This window comes from Ipomoea nil, unplaced genomic scaffold (assembly GCF_001879475.1).
Source record: "Ipomoea nil cultivar Tokyo-kokei standard unplaced genomic scaffold, Asagao_1.1 scaffold1407, whole genome shotgun sequence".
Taxonomy (NCBI): domain Eukaryota; kingdom Viridiplantae; phylum Streptophyta; class Magnoliopsida; order Solanales; family Convolvulaceae; genus Ipomoea; species Ipomoea nil.
The window spans coordinates 6,474,684-6,495,013 of NW_017617835.1; the positions used below are offsets into that span (position 1 = coordinate 6,474,684).

A 20,330-nucleotide genomic window follows, 5' to 3' on the forward strand; every position below is an offset into this window, starting at 1 on the left:
CACACTACTCTAGTGGTTAAATAACACATCAAAAGCACCTACTCAACATAGTTTATTCGTCACTTAACTTAAATGGCATGATTGAAGGCGGCACCAACTGGAAACATATATAAGAAAAATAGTCCAAGGATGATCGGAAAGTGTATTGTTAGCCTCTTAATTATTTGATATTATTTTTAATTTAGTGCTTAAAATATTTTTATACATAACATACAACTATTATATGTGGAGTGGGGGTGGGGTGAGGGGGACAACTGCCCCCCTGCCCCCCGGCTCCGTTCATAGCTGAGGCCGTTTAATTAATGAATTATCGTTTCCTCTCAAAAAAATAAAAGTTTTTTATTAAACTTTTCAATAGAGGAATTTCCTATTTCTCTTCTCACCATGCTCTCAACTCTACTCTTCACTCTACTGATCTGCTTCCCTTCATTTTTCTATTTTCTGCATGTAATCCGTCTTGACCCCTAACTAATCTGTTACAATAATTTTTTCTCTAAGTTCACATTCCGGTTTTTGTAATTCTTAATTATTTTGCTGTCAATTTTTCAATTATGAATAGTTAGGGTTCTTAATTTCCAATTCCAAATTAGAACTCTATAGATTGATATGTGAGACTTTGAGCTTAATTATTTATTTGTTATAGTATTAATCTATGGAGTATATTTTGATGGTTTAATTTTTATTGAATTTATGGGTTTAATTAATTCGGATGCATACTCAGCTCTTTAATTATTCTTATGATTCATTGCTATATGATTTAATTTCTTGTTCGTTTGACTGAAATTTCGTTTAAATATCAACTAGGTGCTTATGAACCATCCAGGGAAATATAGATACAAATTAAATGTTTGTCCATTCGGAGAATATTATTTGTGTTGGTTATGAATTCACAAATCTTAATGCAATTGAACCTTGAATCCTAGGCATTTGTTATAGGGTTAGGTTGCCTACTTAAGCTAGCTATCGATTAGACTTAATTGGTGAAGTTTATCACTTTTAAGTAAATTAGGTGACTTAGGGTTAATGCGTGTTCGTGGTTAACTTACCCCAACTATTATGATATATGAATAAATATCTTTTGTGTCAATGGACATTTCAAATCAGTTAGAGTTAACACTTGGGGTTGAAATTTTCATTTATATTAATAATTCTTGATACTAGTTTTCTGGTTGTTCTATTCTTTAATTCAATTTATTGTCTTATATTCTATATACTAATCTTTTCTATGCGCGATGCGCAAAAACATATGCTCAATATTTAGATTTTTAAAAATAACTAACAAATTTTTACTAATTAAAATCTAAGTGAAATAAAGTTTATTTATTATATTAATCCAATATATAATGAATATATAATGTCTTACTAATATTGTTATCAATAAAGAATAAAAGAAAAGATATGGTGGATGCATGTGCATGGTAAAAGTAATGGAAAAGATAACGGAAGTTATAACAATAAGGGTATTTTTGTCTAAAAAATTATATAGTACAATTCTAAAGCATAATGTACAAAATGGTTAGCATTAAAAATATGGACATAAATGAGAGACTTATTATGTTTTTAAATTCTCCATGTGTGGATGGTGGTGAATACGAATGCGTCGTCGTTCAATTCTCTGAACAAGCCTATGGCGTGTGGGCTGTATGAGAGATCATAAAGGGAGTTGGGTAATTGGTTTCAGCTGCATGGCGAGAACAAACCATGTCGCCGAAGGGGAGTTGTGTATATGGCCTTACAATGAGCCTGGGATAGAAAGGCTAAAAGGTGTGGATTAAAAGCGATGCAAAAGAGGTGGTTGAGTAGGCAAATTATATATGTTGTGCATCCGTATGCACCATACGGATGCAAAAACGACGTCGTTTTAATAAAACGCGCGTCTCCCCTTAAAAAAAAAATCAGGTTCGATTTCCAGCAACAATATATGAACTAAAATTCTATAATCGATGAACTATAATTCCATAATCTAATCTATGAACTAAAAATTCCAGAATTAATGAACTAAAATTCCATAATCTATAAACTAAAATTTCAGAATCGATGAACTACAATTCCATAATCGATGAACTATAATTCCATAATCAATGAACTATAATTCCATAACCTATGCACTAAAATTCCAGAATGAATGAACAATATAATGTTGTTGCTGGGAATCGAACCTGAATTTTTTTTTAAAGGAGAGACGCGCGTTTTTTAATAAAACGACGTCGTTTTGGCATCCGTATGCACCATGCATGGTGCATACGGATGCACAACATAACGATTGGGTTGAGTAGATCAGTGAGAGAGCTAATTTGTTTGGTAAATTAGCTGTTAGCTGATAGTTGTTTGGTATAATTTCTTTTATGAAAAAGTTAATTGAAAAAAGTTGCTTGGAATAGTTTTTTGAATTTTAGCATTTTGGAGTTGCAAAAAGCTAATTAACCAAACACTTATATTGATATTTTAACTAAATCAAACAATTAATAGTGGTCAAATAAGCCAAAATTGACCTATAGACTAATTTTTTACCAAACAGGGTCATCGTCTATAAATGTAAAGCCTGGATTGAGAGGGTTTGGAAAGTAATTAAAATTTACCCATGTCTCTCAAGAGTATAATACAGTGGACTGACATATTTGCTAAGATAACAGTTAGAAAGAGATGTGATTGGATTGGGTTCGAGAGACCTCCGAACGAAGTTCTTGAGAGCTTTGAAAATGACATAACTTATGTTAAAAAAAAAAAAAAAAAAAAAAAAGACCTCCTCTTTAATTTGGTCATTTTTTGGAGGAAAAAAAAAAAAAAAGAAAAACTGAACCTGTACTAGTTAAGCAATGTTATAACAAGGGAAAAAATTTGTGTGCATGTGACCGTCTCACGGGTCTCAATCCGTGAGACGAGTCGGATTCTTGATTAATGAGGTCAAAGATCTAACCTATTAATTACAAAATTGACCCATTAATCAAAGATTCGACTCGTCTCACAGATTGGGCAAATTATGCCCAGGACCCGTGTCCACAACGCATTGTGGACACGAGTCCAAAACGACGTCGTTTTTAAGAAAAACGCGTCATTTCAGTTTAAAAAAAAAATTGATTTTGTCTCGCCGTTAACTGCGTTATTCGTTTGTGCCATTATGAATGTACAGTTATGGGATTATGAATGTACAGTTATGGCATTATGAATGTACAGTTATGACATTATGAATGTAAGTTATAAAATTATAAATATAGAATTCTGACATTATTAACTTACAATTATGAACAAATAGTGATAAAATTATGAACATAGAGCTCTAAAATTGTGAACATGGAGCTTCAAAAATTATGATTTTACAGTTATTGAATTAGGAATGTACAGTTACGGAATTATGAATGTACAGTTATACAATTATGAATGTACAGTTATGCAATTATGAATATACAATTATTGAATTATGAACACAGAGCTCTGATATTATGAACTTAAAATGTGAACATATAGTGATAAAATTATGAACATAGAGCTCTAAAATTGTGAACATAGAGCTTCGAAAATTATGAAGTTACAGTTATTGAATTATGAATGTACAGTGACGGAATTATGAATGTACAGTTATGGAAGTATGAATGTACAGTTATTGATTTATGAACATAGAGCTCTGACATTATGAACTTACAATTATGAACATATAATAATAAAATTATGAACATATACTCCTATAACTAATCTGAAATTAAAAAAAAAAAAAAAAAAAAAAAAAAAAAAAAAGATAACACGGGTAATGGCACTGTTACCATGCTGGACACGGGTCTAGAGCATAACGACTGCACAGATTGAGACCCGTGAGATGGTCTCACACAAGTGTTATCATATGACAAGAGGTATTTTAAAATGATAAGAAAGTATTATTAATCAGATTATTTACTTGTACGATTATATATTTGTATCAAGAGTTTAATTTGTAGGTAGGTGTAGTACGTGGAGTGTTGATTTTCTAATTTTCTGTATTTGGATTTTGTCTGGATTGCCTAAACCTTGGAGTTATTTAAATTTTTGTAAGTTAATATGCTAAAATAGCTTGATTATTTGTCATTACTTAAATTCCCTACATTTCCCTCAATGGATTGAAATGTTTGTGTTGACCTGCTGACCTCACCCATAAGGAAAAGGGGCAAATATTACTATATGCTATGGTGCTTTCGATTCTATGCGTCATAATAATTTGTTTGGCAGGAAGCGGTAAAAGTAGGCTGGGGAGTAAAAGAAACAAAGTTTTATAATAGTAGTAATCTATAGTATTTGACATTTTATTTTAATTCTTATTTTGTTTTTCTTTTGATATGACGGTTGAAACTAATTAAATTTTAATTACTTGGGATGGGATGTAGGGTGTGTTGGGCGGACAGCAATGAAGTGTCAAGTCCGGTCAATTGGTGGCAAGGGAGATTGTTCGACGGAGATCGGTGAAGGATTAAGTCCAATATCTTGTTTTTCGAAAATGTGACTGTATAAGGAATTAAAGTTGTGCCTTCGTTATGAGAGCTTGATTTAAAACAGTGGTATCAAAATCAGGTCACGTGTTCAATTGTGCAGTTAAAACTAACAAGTGATTGTTGAGCGGAAGCCAGCAAAGAGTCAAGTCCAACACTCTATTTCTCGAAAATGTCGCGGTACTAAAAAAAATAAAATTACGTCTTCACTACAAGTTATAATTTTTATCATAGTGATAAACATTTGATCCTAAAAGAGTGATATCAATTAATTTAATTGAAAGCTAGGTTAAGTAATTGTTGAAACTAAATACCCAAAATTTTGAGGACGATTTGGATTTGTTCTAGGGGACCAAACCTGTTATGGGACATACTAGCGCTTGGAAAGACTTTGCATATATATATATATATATATATATATATATATATATATATATATATATATATAATACATGTAGTGTCACTTAGCTTGCTAGCTAGCATAGAAATCCATCCAGTTTTAATTTGTCATTATTATGATTTTGTTTTTAATTCTCAGGCATGAAAAAATTACTAAGGATAAACTATAGGTGTAATATATCTCATATAAAGCAAGCAGCAGTAACACGAGCAAGAGCAGCGGGTGGTGTGAAAAATTAAGTGACAAAAAAAGAGATATTTATTTTAAGACATTGTGTTTTTGTATGATTTCAAACAAGTAGGACTAGCAGGTGGTGTGAAAAATCAAGTGACAAAAAAGGGGCCGGATATTTAGTTAAGTCATTGTGTCTTTGTGTGATCTCAAACGAGTATGAGTAGCAGGTGGTGTGAATTGAAATATCAAGTGACAAAAAAGGATACATCTATTCTAAGACATTGCTACGTATTTTTAAAATTCAACATAACTTTCATTCTACATTTTTCAATTTAAAAATACTAGATGTACTCTCAAAACTATACTCCCAATCTCTCACTTGTATTTAAATCTGATTGGAGGAAGAAAGAAAAATAATGAATAAACATCATGACCCCTACTAATTAAGCAATCAAAGCATGCCATGTTATAGGGAGTGCAAAATGGGAGTATAATTTGGAAGTAGATGTAGAATTACCCTTGATTTAATTAGGACTATACTAATAACCGGTTAAAAAATATGGTTACTAAAAATTAAAGGTTACATAAAGTTCTAAACCAATTAAACCAGTTGAAACCGGAAAAATAACAAAGGAAAATATGAAAAGACAAAAACACTCTTACTAAAAATAGAAAATGTCATGAAAAGGACTAAAAGTGTTCAAAAATTAATAGTCTAGGATTTAAATGGCAAAAACAATAGAGTGAGACTAAATTTGAAATTTCACCAAAGATAATGAACTTCTGGTGGAATTAACTCTTATACAAATAATACCTATTTTTGAGAGACAAAATTGAAAAATTAGTAACATTTGTTGTGTTGCATTAAAAATTGTGCATGTAAAAAGTAAATGTGTCAGGGAGAGTACAATATTACATTTGAATTATACTTTATAGGTATGAGAAAATTTTAACTATAAATATTACAATATTTATCACAATCATTTTTACATGAAACAATATCACAATTTCACATATAAATATTACAATATCTATGTATTATAAATAAAAATTTATTTATTTCAAATTAATATTAAATTTTCTGTAATAGATATTATAATTTATACTATCGAATTAAGATTCATGATTTAGTTTCACACAAATACACCTCTTAATTATTAATTTTCTTTTTCTCTACGTCTAATTAGTATACTAAACGATTAGCTAATAATAAATAAAGTTGGGGGGAGAAGAAATAATAATTAAAGTTAAAAGGTATTGTCGCCATCATTGATGAAGAAAATTTTGCCTTGTTAGGTGCCATTAGTCATAGCAGTCACATGCAAATGCAATATATATAGTCAGAAGTCAGAACATTACAAGCAACTCAACTCCTCCCGCCTCTCCCTCTCTCTCGACACCTGGTTTACCAGCCCAGATACCAACTTCAATTCGTCTATATACACGTACACAAAATTCCGGCCTACCTTCTCATCTGATCGAGTTAGTCGATCGCCATGATATATTATATAAATGCTACAAATTAAAGCCTCACCATATGATATCATATCTTATATCTATGCTTAATTATGCTGGTAGCTAACTAGCTAAGCTAGGTAGTGTATATACGTAATATGGTGCGTCCGCATATATTGAAAATGAGGGAGACTAGTGAGGGCGCTAGGCTTTACAGACACTTTACAGACACGAACTGGAGACCATTACCGGCGATTAAGACTCTGGGGCGCTCTTCACTTGCCGTCTTCTTCTTTATGGTTCTCTGCGTCGGCGCGTTCGTTTCCACGCGTTTGCTAGACTCCACTGTCACCGCAGTAAGTATATACTCTCTCTCTCTCTCTCTGTATATGCTCTACTTTAATAGACTTTTTTTACATACTTTCTATTTTTCCGTTTTTCAGTTTTTGTTTTCAAAGTATGGGAAACACATACACTGTAAAAAATATGGTTTTAAAACAATGGTCTATATTTAAAATATAAGAATATTTTTCTCACCCACCTTACCAATCTAATTTACCAAGTTAGCTTAGATTGTTTTGTTTAATTTATTAATTTGTATTGTTTTTAGTGTACTGGTATTCAACTCAAATTGCAATGGTTCGGTCCCAATTAAGTTTGGACTTAAACGCACCATTTGCCCCACATTACATGCATTATTGCATATGTATGATGTGGCTACCACTAGGGCTAATCATCCATACTAATCAATTGAAAATATAATCGTCCTTTCACATTAGTAATTAAATTAACAAACTCATACGCAATTGAAAATATAATTGAGATTACTAATCTATAATCATCCTTACTAACCAAAACATCATTGGTTCACTAGTCAGCTCTGTATTGCTGATAAATAATTAACAAACTCCTCCATAGTTAAAGGCTTGATGGACCACAACATAATTGGGGAAGAATGGCAATAAAGTGTAGGTGAATAAGTAAGTGAAATATAACTTTTGTATTTGAAGAAATAAATTCAGTTTTTGTTAAAGTAGAGAAGTAAAATTTTTTGTCCTTTATTGTTATTTGCATTGCATGTGGCAAAAGTATATTTAAACTAGAAGATAGCATCGCCACCAAACAAATTAAATGAACTTATTATTATTATTATTATTATTATTTCCGAAACAATTGAAACTTACAAGACTACTACTCCAAACATGCAGCAGCATCCAACAAGATTATCTCATCAGAAAATAATTGAAAATGAAATCCCTCCACTGAATTGTTCACTTAGAACTCCCATGGCAAGCTGCCCTGCTAATTACTACCCATCATCAAAGCTGACTAGGACGAGGACGAGGATTCAAGATTCCCCATCCCCAACACCAACACAATCATCATCAAAATGTCCAGATTACTTCCGTTGGATCTATGATGACTTGTGGGCGTGGAGGGAGAGTGGTATTAGCAGAGAGATGGTGATGAGTGCGAGGAGGACAGCCAACTTTCGGCTGGTGATAGTGAATGGGATTGCGTACTATCACAATTACAGAAAGTCATTTCAAAGTAGAGACACTTTTACTCTGTGGGGTATTTTACAATTGTTGCGGAGGTATCCCGGTAAAGTGCCGGATTTGGATCTAATGTTCGATACTGTTGATTGGCCAGTCATCAAAAAACAAAGTTATGTTCCAGATCCTCGTCCAAATGACACCACTACAGCCCCCCCACCTTTGTTCCGCTACTGCGGGGATGAAGCTACTTGGGATATTGTCTTTCCTGATTGGTCATTCTGGGGATGGTATGTATAACTTGCTAGTATCTACCTACGTGTGTGTGCGCGCGTGTAGTACCTAATGTATGTTAATAATGTTTGAATTGGTTCAGGCCTGAAATCAATATTAAGCCATGGGAGGGATTATCAAAGGAGCTGAAAGAAGGGAATGTGAAGATTAAATGGGTGGACAGGGAGCCATATGCATACTGGAAGGGAAATCCTGCAGTTGCTGCAACCAGAAAGGATCTGCTCAAATGTAATGTCTCAGAAAAGCAGGATTGGGGTGCTCGTGTGTATGCACAGGTACCTAGCTAATTCCCATTCTCATTCGCAGATCAGAGTGATGAGTAATATGCACGTATATACATATAGCTAGCACAACAATCCCCTTATCACTAATTGCTGGACTTAGCCTTTTACCAGGGCCGTATTTTAAATTTTGATGGCCCTGTTCTAGTAAATAAATGTGGCCCTACCAAAATCACAATTTTTAAAATTAATACATGTAAGTTTCGAACCTTTGACCTCCAAGTTAAAATACAACAAATACACATTCTTACCATCTCTTCATGGAACCTTTTAAGTTTAATTAAAAACTTTTAATTTTTATTTATAAACTAGCTAGGTAAAAATTAAATATTAAACCTTTAAAATTTGGGGCCCCTCTAAAGTTGGGGGTCCTGTGCGGTAGCCCAGCTTGCACAGCCTAAAATCCGGCCCTGCCTTTTACTGCCTCCCCCAATATTTTTACTTTTTTCTTTCAGGATTGGATTCAGGAACAGAAGCAAGGTTACCAGCAGTCTAACTTAGCCGACCAGTGCATTCACCGGTAAAACAATTATATATGTGTTTGTGTTGTTATGTATCATGTCGTTTTGATATACATGCAATGCATGCCCCCACATATATATCTAGCTAGCTATTTATCTGATTGTGCAAATTAAATTAAATATAATATAATAATGCACAGATACAAGATTTATATTGAAGGATCTGCATGGTCTGTGAGTGAGAAATACATCTTAGCATGTGATTCTCTGACTTTACTAGTGAAGCCCCATTACTACGATTTCTACACCAGAGGTTTGATGCCAATGAAGCACTATTGGCCTATAAGGGATGATGACAAATGCAAATCTATTAAGCATGCTGTTGACTGGGGCAATAATCATCATCAACAGGTAGCTAGGTCATCCTAAATAATATATTATTATTATCATTATATTGTTTAACTTGATCCAAACCACTGCTCTTCTCTATCTCTATAGTCTATTCTATCCGCCTTATGTTTCTTCACTGCTCAATTGCTCATACTTCACTATCATATATATATGCAGCTGTATGTGCAGTGTGCAAGATATTAAATGATGGATAGGTTAATTATTTATAATAATGTGTATTAATAACATAACATACAGGCAAAAGAGATTGGCATGGCAGGAAGCAAGTATATTCAGGAGGAATTGAAAATGGAATATGTGTACGACTACATGTTCCATCTTTTGAGCGAGTATGCCAAGCTCTTGAAATACAAATCAACCGTACCTCCAGAGGCAGTTGAGCTTTGTTCGGAGAAGATGGTTTGTGGCGCAAACGGACTGGAGAAGCAATTTATGATGGAATCTCTGGTCAAAGCTGCTCCATCCACCACTGCGCCCTGCACAATGCCGCCTCCCTTTGATCCTGCAACTCTTAACGCTATTGTGGATACCAGAGAAAGTTCAATCAAGCAAGTAGATTCCTGGGAAAAACAATATTGGCACCATCAAAACAACCTCAATATCTAATCCCACATACCATACCATACATACAACAGTCATGCTACCCACTTCTTAATCATACATATTTTACACCTACCTCTACCTGCAGATTATTTATATTTGCATATTTGTACACATCCTGCTTAATTATTATCTGTATTTATATTTTCTTTTTTCTTAATTCACTACTAATTTAACACTGTTACTCTTCAGATCCAAGGCAAAAAAGTTTAAACAAAAAAAAAAAAAAAAAGTGTATGAGACCGTCACATGAGTCTCAATCTGTGAGACAGGTCGCATTTAATAAAAATGGATCATAATATAAGAGCCTAGGGACGAAAAGTGAGCACAATCAACAAGTAGCGGAAATAACAATCTTCCAGTTCTAAAAATCACTGCAATCTTTCCATTCCAAAAACCTCACTGCATATTCTGAATTCGCGTATTATGAGAGCTCTGCAAGAATATTCTTATTAGCAAGACTGCAAGAGTACAGAGGAAATTGCCAGGGAGGAATTACAGCTCCTCACCAACCAAAGTACAAAATAGATGTTTGCAAGGATGCGTGGCGACTTATGTTCTGAATTTCTGAGAAATTTTCTCAACTCCTTCCCTGCAATCAACAGCAAATCGCTTAACTCTCTCTCTGACAGCTGACTCAAGTTCAGCAGAGCTGTGCTTCACAGACTCAAAAGAGTTACTGATCTTTGATGTGGCAGTATCTTTTAACACTATTGCCCGCCTTCGTCCTCTCTGTGCCCACTCCCTTAGTACGGAAATATACAAAAGTATCTTCTCCATTATTTTGTTAATTGTATCTTTTGATTTTCCTCTTACGGCATCAGCCATTCCCCTCAATCTGTCCACCAAATTCTCTGCCCTAGATATGCTTCCTTCAACTGACAACTGCTTTCCAGCACTTAGCCATGTGACACCAGTATTTGCTTCTTCCTGTAGGTCATTATCAACAACAACCTTGATGCCATGCTTCTCTCAGCGTTCTCTTGCCTCCTCCAGGCCTTTGCTTGCTCTCTAGCTCTTTTAACCTCATCTTCAGCCCAAGCCCTGCGTAAAAGAATTAAAGAATATATGAATTGGAGGAGAAGCAAGTGAAACCATAATTTGATGAAAATGATTACTGCCTTGCCTAGCCATGGACAGTGCTTTTCTCTCAACCTCTAGTTCATATTGTAACCTTGCTATCTCTTGATTTTCAAGTTCAGCATCTTTCTGAAGCTTGTTGAGCCTTTCTTTGTCATAAGAAATCTCCAACTTCACACTCATAAGGGTCTGTAGCTGCTCCTCTACCTCACGCCTTAACCTCGAAAGAACTTCCATTTCTGAATCAACAGCAGCACGCTCCTTCAGTAAGGCAAGGTTCTCTTCTCCCGTTCAGCTGTTAACCTCTCCAATTCTCACCTTGCCTCCTCAGCCAATTTCTCCACTGCATCAATCTTTTCTCTTTCCAATGAGAGTTCCTTTTCATAACTTGCATTGACATCTTTCTCCACTTCAGCGATTAGAGCATTATGTGCAGTGACAGCTTTTTCAGCCATAGATTTAGCCTCGATACGTGCAAGCTCCTCACCAACAATGTCAGAAGCCTCACCAGTTGCAAGGGCAATAGCAGCTTGAGCTTTTGTCACAGGTTTATCTGGCTGGAACAGTCTTGTATACCCTGAAAGGAAACTAATAATAAGTGTTAAAAGCTAGAAAGGGTTCTTGTATTATGTCTAACTTCAAGTTACAAGTCTATATATAGGTCTACAAAAGTAAACAATAATAAATAAAGAAACTACTCATCTCCCCAAGGCTTTAATTACTGAGGCTTGTGAGCTGCCCATTTAATTACTAAGGCTAGTGAGCTGCCCAAGACTTTTAATATTCCAACACTCCCCCTCAAGCTGGAGCGTATAAATCAAAAGCTCCCAGCTTGCTACAAATGTATTCAATCCTAGGTCCACGGAGAGATTTGGTGAGAACATCAGCAAGTTGATCATTTGACCCAACAAATGTGGTAACAATGTCTCCGGATGCGACCTTCTCTCGTATAAAGTGGCAATCAACCTCAATATGTTTAGTCCTTTCATGGTAGACAGGATTAGACGCAATGTGGAGCGCTGCTTGATTATCACAAATTAATTTCATAGGACCATGCTTATAGAAATTGAGTTCTGTAAGAAGTTGTTTAACCCAAATTAGCTCACATATTCCAAGTGCCATTGCTCGGTATTCAGCTTCTGCGCTTGAGCGTGCAACCACATCTTGTTTCTTACTTTTCCAAGAGACAAGATTACCTCCAAATAGAATACAATATCCTGATGTTGATCTCCTATCCCAAGGACATCCAGCCCAATCTGCATCTGTATAGCCAACAATTTATGTATGTCCATGATCTTTATAGAGCAACCCTGTACCTGGAGACCTTTTCACATATCTCAATATTCTGATGGCTGCATCCCAATGACTTTGACATGGCTCTTGCAAAAATTGGCTAACTACACTTACAGCAAAGGAGATGTCTGGTCGAGTGATAGTCAAGTACAATAGCTTGCCAACTAATCTCCGATACTTACTTGAATTGGATAGGAGCTCCCCCTGTCTTGGAAGAAGTTTGACATTTGGATCCATGGGTGTGTCAACTGGTTTGCAATTTGTCATTCATGTTTCTTCAAGAATATCCAAAACATATTTTCGTTGAGACACATAGATACCTTGTTTGGATTGAGCAACTTCAATACCAAGAAAATATTTCAATTTTCCAAGATCCTTTGTCTCGAAATGTTGAAACAAATGTTTCTTAAGCTGATTTATTCCTTCACTATCATTCCCTGTAATGACAATATCATCAACATAAACCACAAGATATAAACGTTTTCCAAGTACATGTTTATAGAAAACAGAATGGTTAGCCTTGCTTTGAATCATGCCAAATTGTTGGATCACATCTCTAAATCTCCCAAACCAGGCACGTGGAGATTGCTTCAACCCATAGAGAGAGCGCTTAAGACGACAAACAAGATTAGCTCCTGTCTTAGCCACAAATCCAGGTGGCTGCTCCATATACACTTCCTCATTCAGATCCCCATGTAAGGCATTCTTTATATCCAACTGATACAATGGCCAGTGATGGTTGGCTGCCATTGAGAGTAAGAGGCGGATAGAAGTGATCTTGGCCACCGGTGGGAAGGTATCCGTGTAGTCAATGCCAAAAACTTGTGTGTATCCTTTAGCCACAAGTCGAGCTTTGAGTCTATCAACTTGTCCATCTGGACCAACCTTCACATTATACACCCATCTACAACCAACCACAGTTTTACCAGGAGGTAAAGGTACTAACTCCCAAGTCCCGGAAGAATGTAGTGCATTCATTTCATCAACCATTGCTTGAGTCCACTCTGGATTAGTTAATGCCTCCTTGACATTGTTTGGAACAAAAGCAGTTGACAAACTAGCAATGAAGGCACAATATGATGGAGACAGACGTTTTTGTGAAAGGAACTTATATATAGGGTAAGGATTTCGAGTGGATCTTTTACCTACCCGACTGGCAATGGGAGAGTCTGTCGTGGTGTTTTGGGCAGCATCATTGGGTAACAATGATGTAGAACATGACTCAACTGGATGTCTATCCTCTTGGGAATCTTGACGATTGCGTCGTTGGTAGGTGTACAACAACGGTGGAATATGTCCTTCCTCTTGAATGGTTGGAGTTGGAATAGTTCTTTCAGGAATAGGTATGGTCCTTTCAGGAACAGTGGGAGATATATGTTCTGAGAAAGTAGGAACAGGGAGAATTTTTGTGATTTCAATGGGTTCCCCTAGGAAATTAGACTCAACGGAGGCGGAAGAGAAAAAAGGTGTTGTTTCAAAAAATGTAACATCGGAAGAGGTATAAAACCCGTGCGTTCTAGAACAGTAACACTTAAAGCCTTTTTGGAGGCGAGAATACCCAAGGAAAACACATTTTATTGCCTTGGCATCAAGTTTATCACGCCCTGGAGAAGTATTATGAACAAAGCAAGTACACCCAAAGATTCGCAATGGAAGCTTATGGAGAGGTTCCTGTGGACGTAAGATATGAAGACGAATTTTTCCTTGCAAAACAGAGGAAGGCATACGATTTATGAGATAGCAAGAGTGAAGTATAGCATGCCCCCAAAAATTCTTAGGTACCTTGTTATGAATAAGCAAAGTACGAGCTGTTTCAACAAGATGACGAATTTTTCGTTCAGCAACTCCATTTTGTTGAGGAGTTCTAGCACATGATGATTCATGAAGTATTCCATTTGAGGAAAAGAAAGAAGTGAAAGGGTCAGAAAAATATTCTCTTGCATTATCACTGCGTAAGATTTTGAGAGATGCCCCAAATTGATTCACAATTTCATTGTAGAATTTTTGAAACACATCAAATAATTCAAAGCGGTTCTTCATTAGAAAAACCCAAGTGCATCGAGAGAAATCATCAATGAAGACAACAAAATATGAGAAACCCAAAGTGGATGAAACTCGACACGGTCCCAAAACATTAGAGTGAACTAAAGGAAATGGGGTATTGGCCCTCTTATTCACTCTACTAGGATATGAAGCCCTTGAGTGCTTCCCAAGCTGACATGATTCACACTCTATGGTTTTTAAATTCGACAATCCAGGAACCAGTTGTTTTAATTTATTGAGGTCAGGATGTCCTAAACGACAATGGTTAAGAAGGGGTGAAATAGAAGCCGAGCAAGCTGTTTTGGTATTGGCAGAACATGAAAAATGGTATAGACCTCGTGATTCATATCCTACACCAATTGTCCCTTTTGTTTGACGGTTCTGAATAACCACCGAATCAGAAGAAAAGGTGACAAGGCAATTAAGTGAGTGAGTAAGTTGATTAACTGAAATCAAATTGAAATGGCAACCAGGAATGTAAAGGACATTGGATAAAGACAAAGAATGAATGGTGACTTTTCCAATTCCTATAGCTTTTCCTTTTGATCCATCACCAAATGTGACATCGGGAAGAGAATATGAGAACTCAATATTAGAGAAAAATGAGAGATTACCAGAAATGTGATCAGTGGCTCCAGAATCAAGAATCCAAGATGAATCAGATTTTAATGCAAGAGCAGTATGAGACAAGTTGGTCCTTGCAACTTTCAGCATGATGTTTAAACTCTCATGTTTTGCCATAGCTTTCAGAAAAATATGAGAAAATCACCATATAATCGCAGAAAAGGGACAAACTGAGTTGGAAAATTTTGTCGGAAAAGGGATGATGAACAGTCACCACCGTTCATCGGCTGTAGGTGTTTGAGAGAAATTTCAAGCCCCAAAAAAGAGGCTCTGATACCATGTTAAAAGCTAGAAAGGGTTCTTGTATTATGTCTAACTTCAAGTTACAAGTCTATATATAGGTCTACAAAAGTAAACAATAATAAATAAAGAAACTACTCATCTCCCCAAGGCTTTAATTACTGAGGCTTGTGAGCTGCCCATTTAATTACTAAGGCTAGTGAGCTGCCCAAGACTTTTAATATGCCAACAATAAGAATAAGACATCCTCATGCACATATATAAGAAACAAATGTAATGATTAAAGTAGGACATGACTCAACAAATGCAAGGGCTATTATTCCCTATTCCGCTGATGCCAAGTCTGCTACCAAAGCAGGCCATGCATCTGGATGGATCTTGTTAATATCTATGAACCCTGAGAGTTGCCTCAAGGTCTACCCGAGGGAGGAAAAAAAAAGAACAAAAATAAATGTTTACACTTGAACTTATTAGTCATTTATATACATGTCCAGGCACAATGAAATGAATAAACTTGTGAATGTGTGCAAATGCAACCTTTTGGTCAACCAGAGGAAGCTGTCTTTTGTCTAGGGCAATCTTCCAACTGACAAGATCTTAGCGTGACAAAGGACTGCAGCAAAGTTTTGTGTGCATTAGATAAGAAGCCAATGAAAATGTCATTTGGTCTCAAACCCAGGGCACTAAAATACATGATTAAGACAATAACAATATTCAGAACATTGATTAGTTATAAAAGGAATATGAATCTGGAAATCATACAAGAACAATAGCAATGCTTGAGGTCATGGAGGTTATAATCTATTTGCAAGTTGACAAAAATCCCAATGGGACAGGTAAGAGCTCTCAAACCAGTCGTGAATGTGATTTTCGCATAAATAGACAATTAGTACTTCATAAGAAAGTCATCAGCATGATAACAAAACATCTCATGTGGTACTTACCTGTCAGGAGAGAAGAAGAGGGGACTTTGGTCTCCATCTGAAGATGACTGTGTGTCACATCTTGACAGCTTGCTGGAGATGAGACCAGCTTTAGCCAAGCCTGAAATGTCCAGATCTTCAGAAACTAGAGGAATATAATTGGTTGAATACAGCAAAAACTTCTACTTAGAAGATCACAGGTCTTAGGCTTGACCTTGTATGCAAGGGAAGTCAGGATCTTCAGTTGTAATATCGTCAAAGGCAAGTTCAGTGACATTCTCAATATACATTGCAGGATAGACCTTAGAGACAGTGGTCCTACAAGAAATCAGGATAACTTGTAAGCAATTCAGCCAGATATTTCGTGCACATCTTCACCAGCTTCAAATACAGTATCAATACTACCAACATGATAGTCTGTTTTAAAATGTGTATACCTTGATAGAGCACTGCTTGATGCAACTAACCAGTGGGCAAGCATTGGTGCCATCAACAAAACAATAAAGGTTTTGTCCACGTAGAAACGGGACTAGCTGCGCCCTCCAGAACAGATAGTTCGTGGCAGTCAGCTTGATGGACACGTAGTGATGCGCTTGCTGTAGCATATTTGGGGAACGTGATTCCGGGATTGTGACAGCCGTGACGGCACGGCTGGTGGAGTCTTGAGGAGCATCAGCGGCCGGGGGAGGAGGTTTGTTACGTTCATCGGCCATGAGATCGAAAGTTAGGCTGATACCAGATGAGTTTATAAAATGTGTATTGAATGAATGAATGAATTAGTAGAGATTTACAGAGTTTATATACACATGAAAAGAACACAAACTTAGGAACCAACTTATGACTGTAACTAATTCTCCAAAGGATTCTAACTACTCCATAGTGAGCATATTCACGGCGAGTACAAAGGTTTCCAGTTTGAACATCAGCCTCAATAACCTAAAATGTAAAGATATCAAATTAACAGGTTCAATTACACATATTTGCACAATGATCTTGACCACTCCAGGAATATATGTACCTTAGTTAGCAATTAGGCTTCTTTAACTAGACTAGTGACAATCTTGATACCTATAAATAATTAATGGTGGAAAAGCCAGGGTCGCAGGGATAACAAAATTTATTTTAACTTTGTGTGCATCCATTTCAATCCAGATATTCTCAGCAGAATGAGATTAGATTGAGCTCAAAACTAACCAACATTTTTGCAAAGTTTAAATAAATGAAAACAAAAGTACCTTCAAAACTTGCAACGCAGCTAGTGCCTGACCCTGGACTTGATCAATGACAGCAGGAACTAGCACCTTTACTGGAAGTGACTGCAGAGCTGAAGGGACAGAAGATGGAGCAGGTATGCCGGCAGAGATAAAGATAGCTTCAGAATTTACTGACTCATAGCTTGATCTGCTTCCATTGATATCCTTATGAACATTTTCATTTTGTTTCTTAACAGAAAGATCCACACCAGTGACCTCCAACACTGTTCTTGATAATTCATCTCTGTTTGCACTATGGACTTCTAGAAATAACTCGTCTCCTTCAGCTGGAAACTCTAGCATATTGCTCGTATCAACATTCTCAGTAGAAACTAAGCTTTTAGCCTCTAAATACTGATCACTTGTAATAATAGGTTCTAAAGTAGTGTCAGACTATGCATTTACTGAGAGATTAAAGGTTACAGATTCAGCAGTTGGTGAATCAAATGAAGAGACAGAGTCTCTTGTTTCTCCTAAATCAGACAGTCCTTCCCTGTGATCCATGCTTTGATTTGTTGAACTGGGGCTAGGAGCTGGTACACAAGTTGTATTGGTGTCATCAAAGTTCTCCCCATATTGTTCATTTATTAATAATGATTTTTCAGCAGCAAAACTGACTTCTTTACTATCAAAGGTTTAGTGAGTGAAAGATTTTGCCGAAACTCCAGCATCAAGTGATTGAAATATGGCTTCAGTTGCAAATAAAGTGTTATCATTCACTGTTTCATTATGAAAACCATGTTTAGTGGAGACATTGCTAATTGTGTAATTATTACTGAATGTGTACCTCGCATTGCTACTGTTATTAAGTTTATTTCCAACATCTTCACACTTTGTTGGATGTAAAAAGGGATAATTGTCTGTACCTGCCTTGCTGTTTGGATTGTCAGTATCTTGCATTTCATTCTTGAGGGCATCTTTTTCTGATTCAACTCTATCATTGTGATTATTATCACCAATGACTGACATTTCTTGTTGGGTTGTTAAAGGGTCCATATGCTGCTTCAATCCTGTGTAATAAGCTCGCAATTCAAACATCTACTAGACAGAGTATTGCACTGACAGACAGCAAATGCAATTGAGTATTTGTAGGAAAAGTAGGGACATGCTATTGAACGCTGTAAAATTAATGGAAAATGGTAACCTAACTAGTTTAAAGGCATAGTAACAATGGAGACCAATATAAAATACTACAGAGTACAAGTTTATGACAAAGAGGAAACTTAAATGTGAAAAGTAATGTTCTTAATGCTCATATTCATTAAAGTATAAACATTGCTTACTGGACGTGCTACGTTTGCTTATTGATAAAGCAGCAAAGATAATCCCAGCCACTAGGATAATGCTAAGTACTCCTGCTCCCACAAACCCTGAAAGTACTCCAGAACTGTTACTAATTCATGATAGAACGAACCAATGAAGCATCTTTTCACTTTTTCCATTTTGCTAATGTAATGTCAAAATTTCAATCAATCTAAAGATATAAGTACAAGGCAGAAGACAAATACCCCTCTAATTTAATAAGCACTTGCGTCATGTTGCGTCATGTCGAAGTGATGCAATTATCTAAATCAATTAAAACGTCATTATGCAAAGTTTAATACACATCAAAATAGAGTGTGTAATTGTGTATTCATATATGAACATACACACTCACGCAGAGGCAGGAAGTCAAATGACACGGCTTACCTGGGACAGATTGTTTCTGCGGAGCCTCACTTGATGTTTCAGCTCCATCAGTTCCAGACCATCCAGCGAATCCATCCACTGGAGAAATCGAATTAACCAAACACTGCACCTTTCCAGCCAATTACGGTTTCTCGCGTGAGTATGCCCTCCAATAGAAAGTAAATGCAGTCTATTGCAATCCTTCTTCCCAACACGCATCCTACCAACACGGTTGACGATTTTTTACAATTGAAAGCTAATCGAAGCTGGAACGAGCTCGGGGACAATGTTGCAGTCAAAGAACTCATCTCTGAATGGTCACATTTGCAGTAGGGATAAATGTAAGATAGTTGCTAAAGTGGAACTTTTCAGTACAGAAGAACATCAAAATGCGTCTCTCCACTCTTGCACACATGTATAAGATATAAGAGAGTGTTTGAACTTTGAAGTAAAATTCTAGGGTTTTTCTTGTCTGTATCGTGTTATGGTGAACGAGCTATGCATCTCTCTCTCTCTTACTATGATTAAACCATACGTGCAAATACGGGTTTGTTTGTCTGTATTGATCTTTATATAATCCCTGCTGTTTGCTACAAGAGGGACTTCCCGATTAGAATGGAAACACAGAGTCACAGACACTTGAGCCTCCTATAATTTTTCCATTTCCAACTGGATCATTTCCTGTTGTCAAATCAAAGTACGGGTTGTATTAGGATTGGGCATTTGGGTTCGGATTATCCAAATCTAGCCCAGTAAAATGGAAACCGTATAAAACGGTTAAGTTTTAATTTAAGAAAAAAAGTTAATTACCGATTTGATCCCTCGATTATGAGGATTTCACCAATTTGGTTATCGACTATCAAAATTTCTCAATTTGATCTTCGACTATGATATTTTTACCTGATTTGATTCTAAGTGTTATTTGTCAGTCAAACATAAATGGCAATTTGGGGATTATTAAAAAGAATTATTATTACATTATCATATTCAATCCAAATTATTATTATCATCTCAAATTTCCAGCCAACATCATCATCATCAACGCCAACATGTCATTTCTTCACTAGCCGTCACCCTTCATTCTCAACATCAACTCAACACCATAGCCGATCACCTCTCAACTACATCGTCCAACACCACCACCATCCACAACTTCGCGGTTGCCGCCAGAACGTTCCGC

The 20,330-nt window shown here is 36.1% G+C and overlaps 1 protein-coding gene, 1 long non-coding RNA gene and 1 pseudogene across 4 annotated transcripts; 1 reads left to right on the forward strand and 2 right to left on the reverse strand.

Annotated features, from left to right (window-relative positions):
• Positions 1-6,384: 6,384 nt before the first annotated feature.
• LOC109186706 (O-glucosyltransferase rumi homolog) lies at positions 6,385-10,097 on the forward strand. Of its 2 annotated transcripts, none has more exons than XM_019336812.1 (6): positions 6,385-6,839; positions 7,692-8,269; positions 8,356-8,548; positions 9,010-9,074; positions 9,216-9,426; positions 9,664-10,097. In XM_019336812.1, the coding sequence occupies exons 1-6, from the start codon at positions 6,642-6,644 to the stop codon at positions 10,030-10,032; spliced, it is 1,614 nt and encodes a 537-aa protein (XP_019192357.1). In that variant the 5' UTR covers positions 6,385-6,641; the 3' UTR covers positions 10,033-10,097. The 2 variants fall into 2 exon arrangements, with proteins under 2 accessions (XP_019192357.1, XP_019192358.1); XM_019336813.1 differs by having other exon boundaries at positions 7,695-8,269.
• Positions 10,098-10,263: 166 nt separating this feature from the next.
• LOC109186708 lies at positions 10,264-16,781 on the reverse strand (annotated as a pseudogene).
• Positions 16,782-17,097: 316 nt separating this feature from the next.
• On the reverse strand, positions 17,098-19,874 carry LOC109186709. 2 transcript variants are annotated; one of them, XR_002055164.1, is made up of 5 exons: positions 19,172-19,867; positions 18,991-19,048; positions 18,766-18,852; positions 17,465-18,492; positions 17,098-17,165 (listed from the first exon to the last, which is right to left on the reverse strand). It is a non-coding gene; the product is annotated as an uncharacterized LOC109186709 (long non-coding RNA). The 2 variants fall into 2 exon arrangements; XR_002055163.1 differs by lacking the exon at positions 17,098-17,165 and having other exon boundaries at positions 17,241-18,492; positions 19,172-19,874.
• Positions 19,875-20,330: the final 456 nt, after the last annotated feature.

Bases quoted from the DNA above. Each gene is read 5' to 3' on its own strand.
- LOC109186706 (XM_019336812.1), top strand. From the start codon at position 6,642: ATGGTGCGTCCGCATATATTGAAAATGAGGGAGACTAGTGAGGGCGCT. The intron at 6,840-7,691 runs GTAAGTATATAC...CCAAACATGCAG, and splicing joins TAGACTCCACTGTCACCGCA to CAGCATCCAACAAGATTATC. The intron at 9,075-9,215 runs GTAAAACAATTA...AATAATGCACAG, and splicing joins GCCGACCAGTGCATTCACCG to ATACAAGATTTATATTGAAG.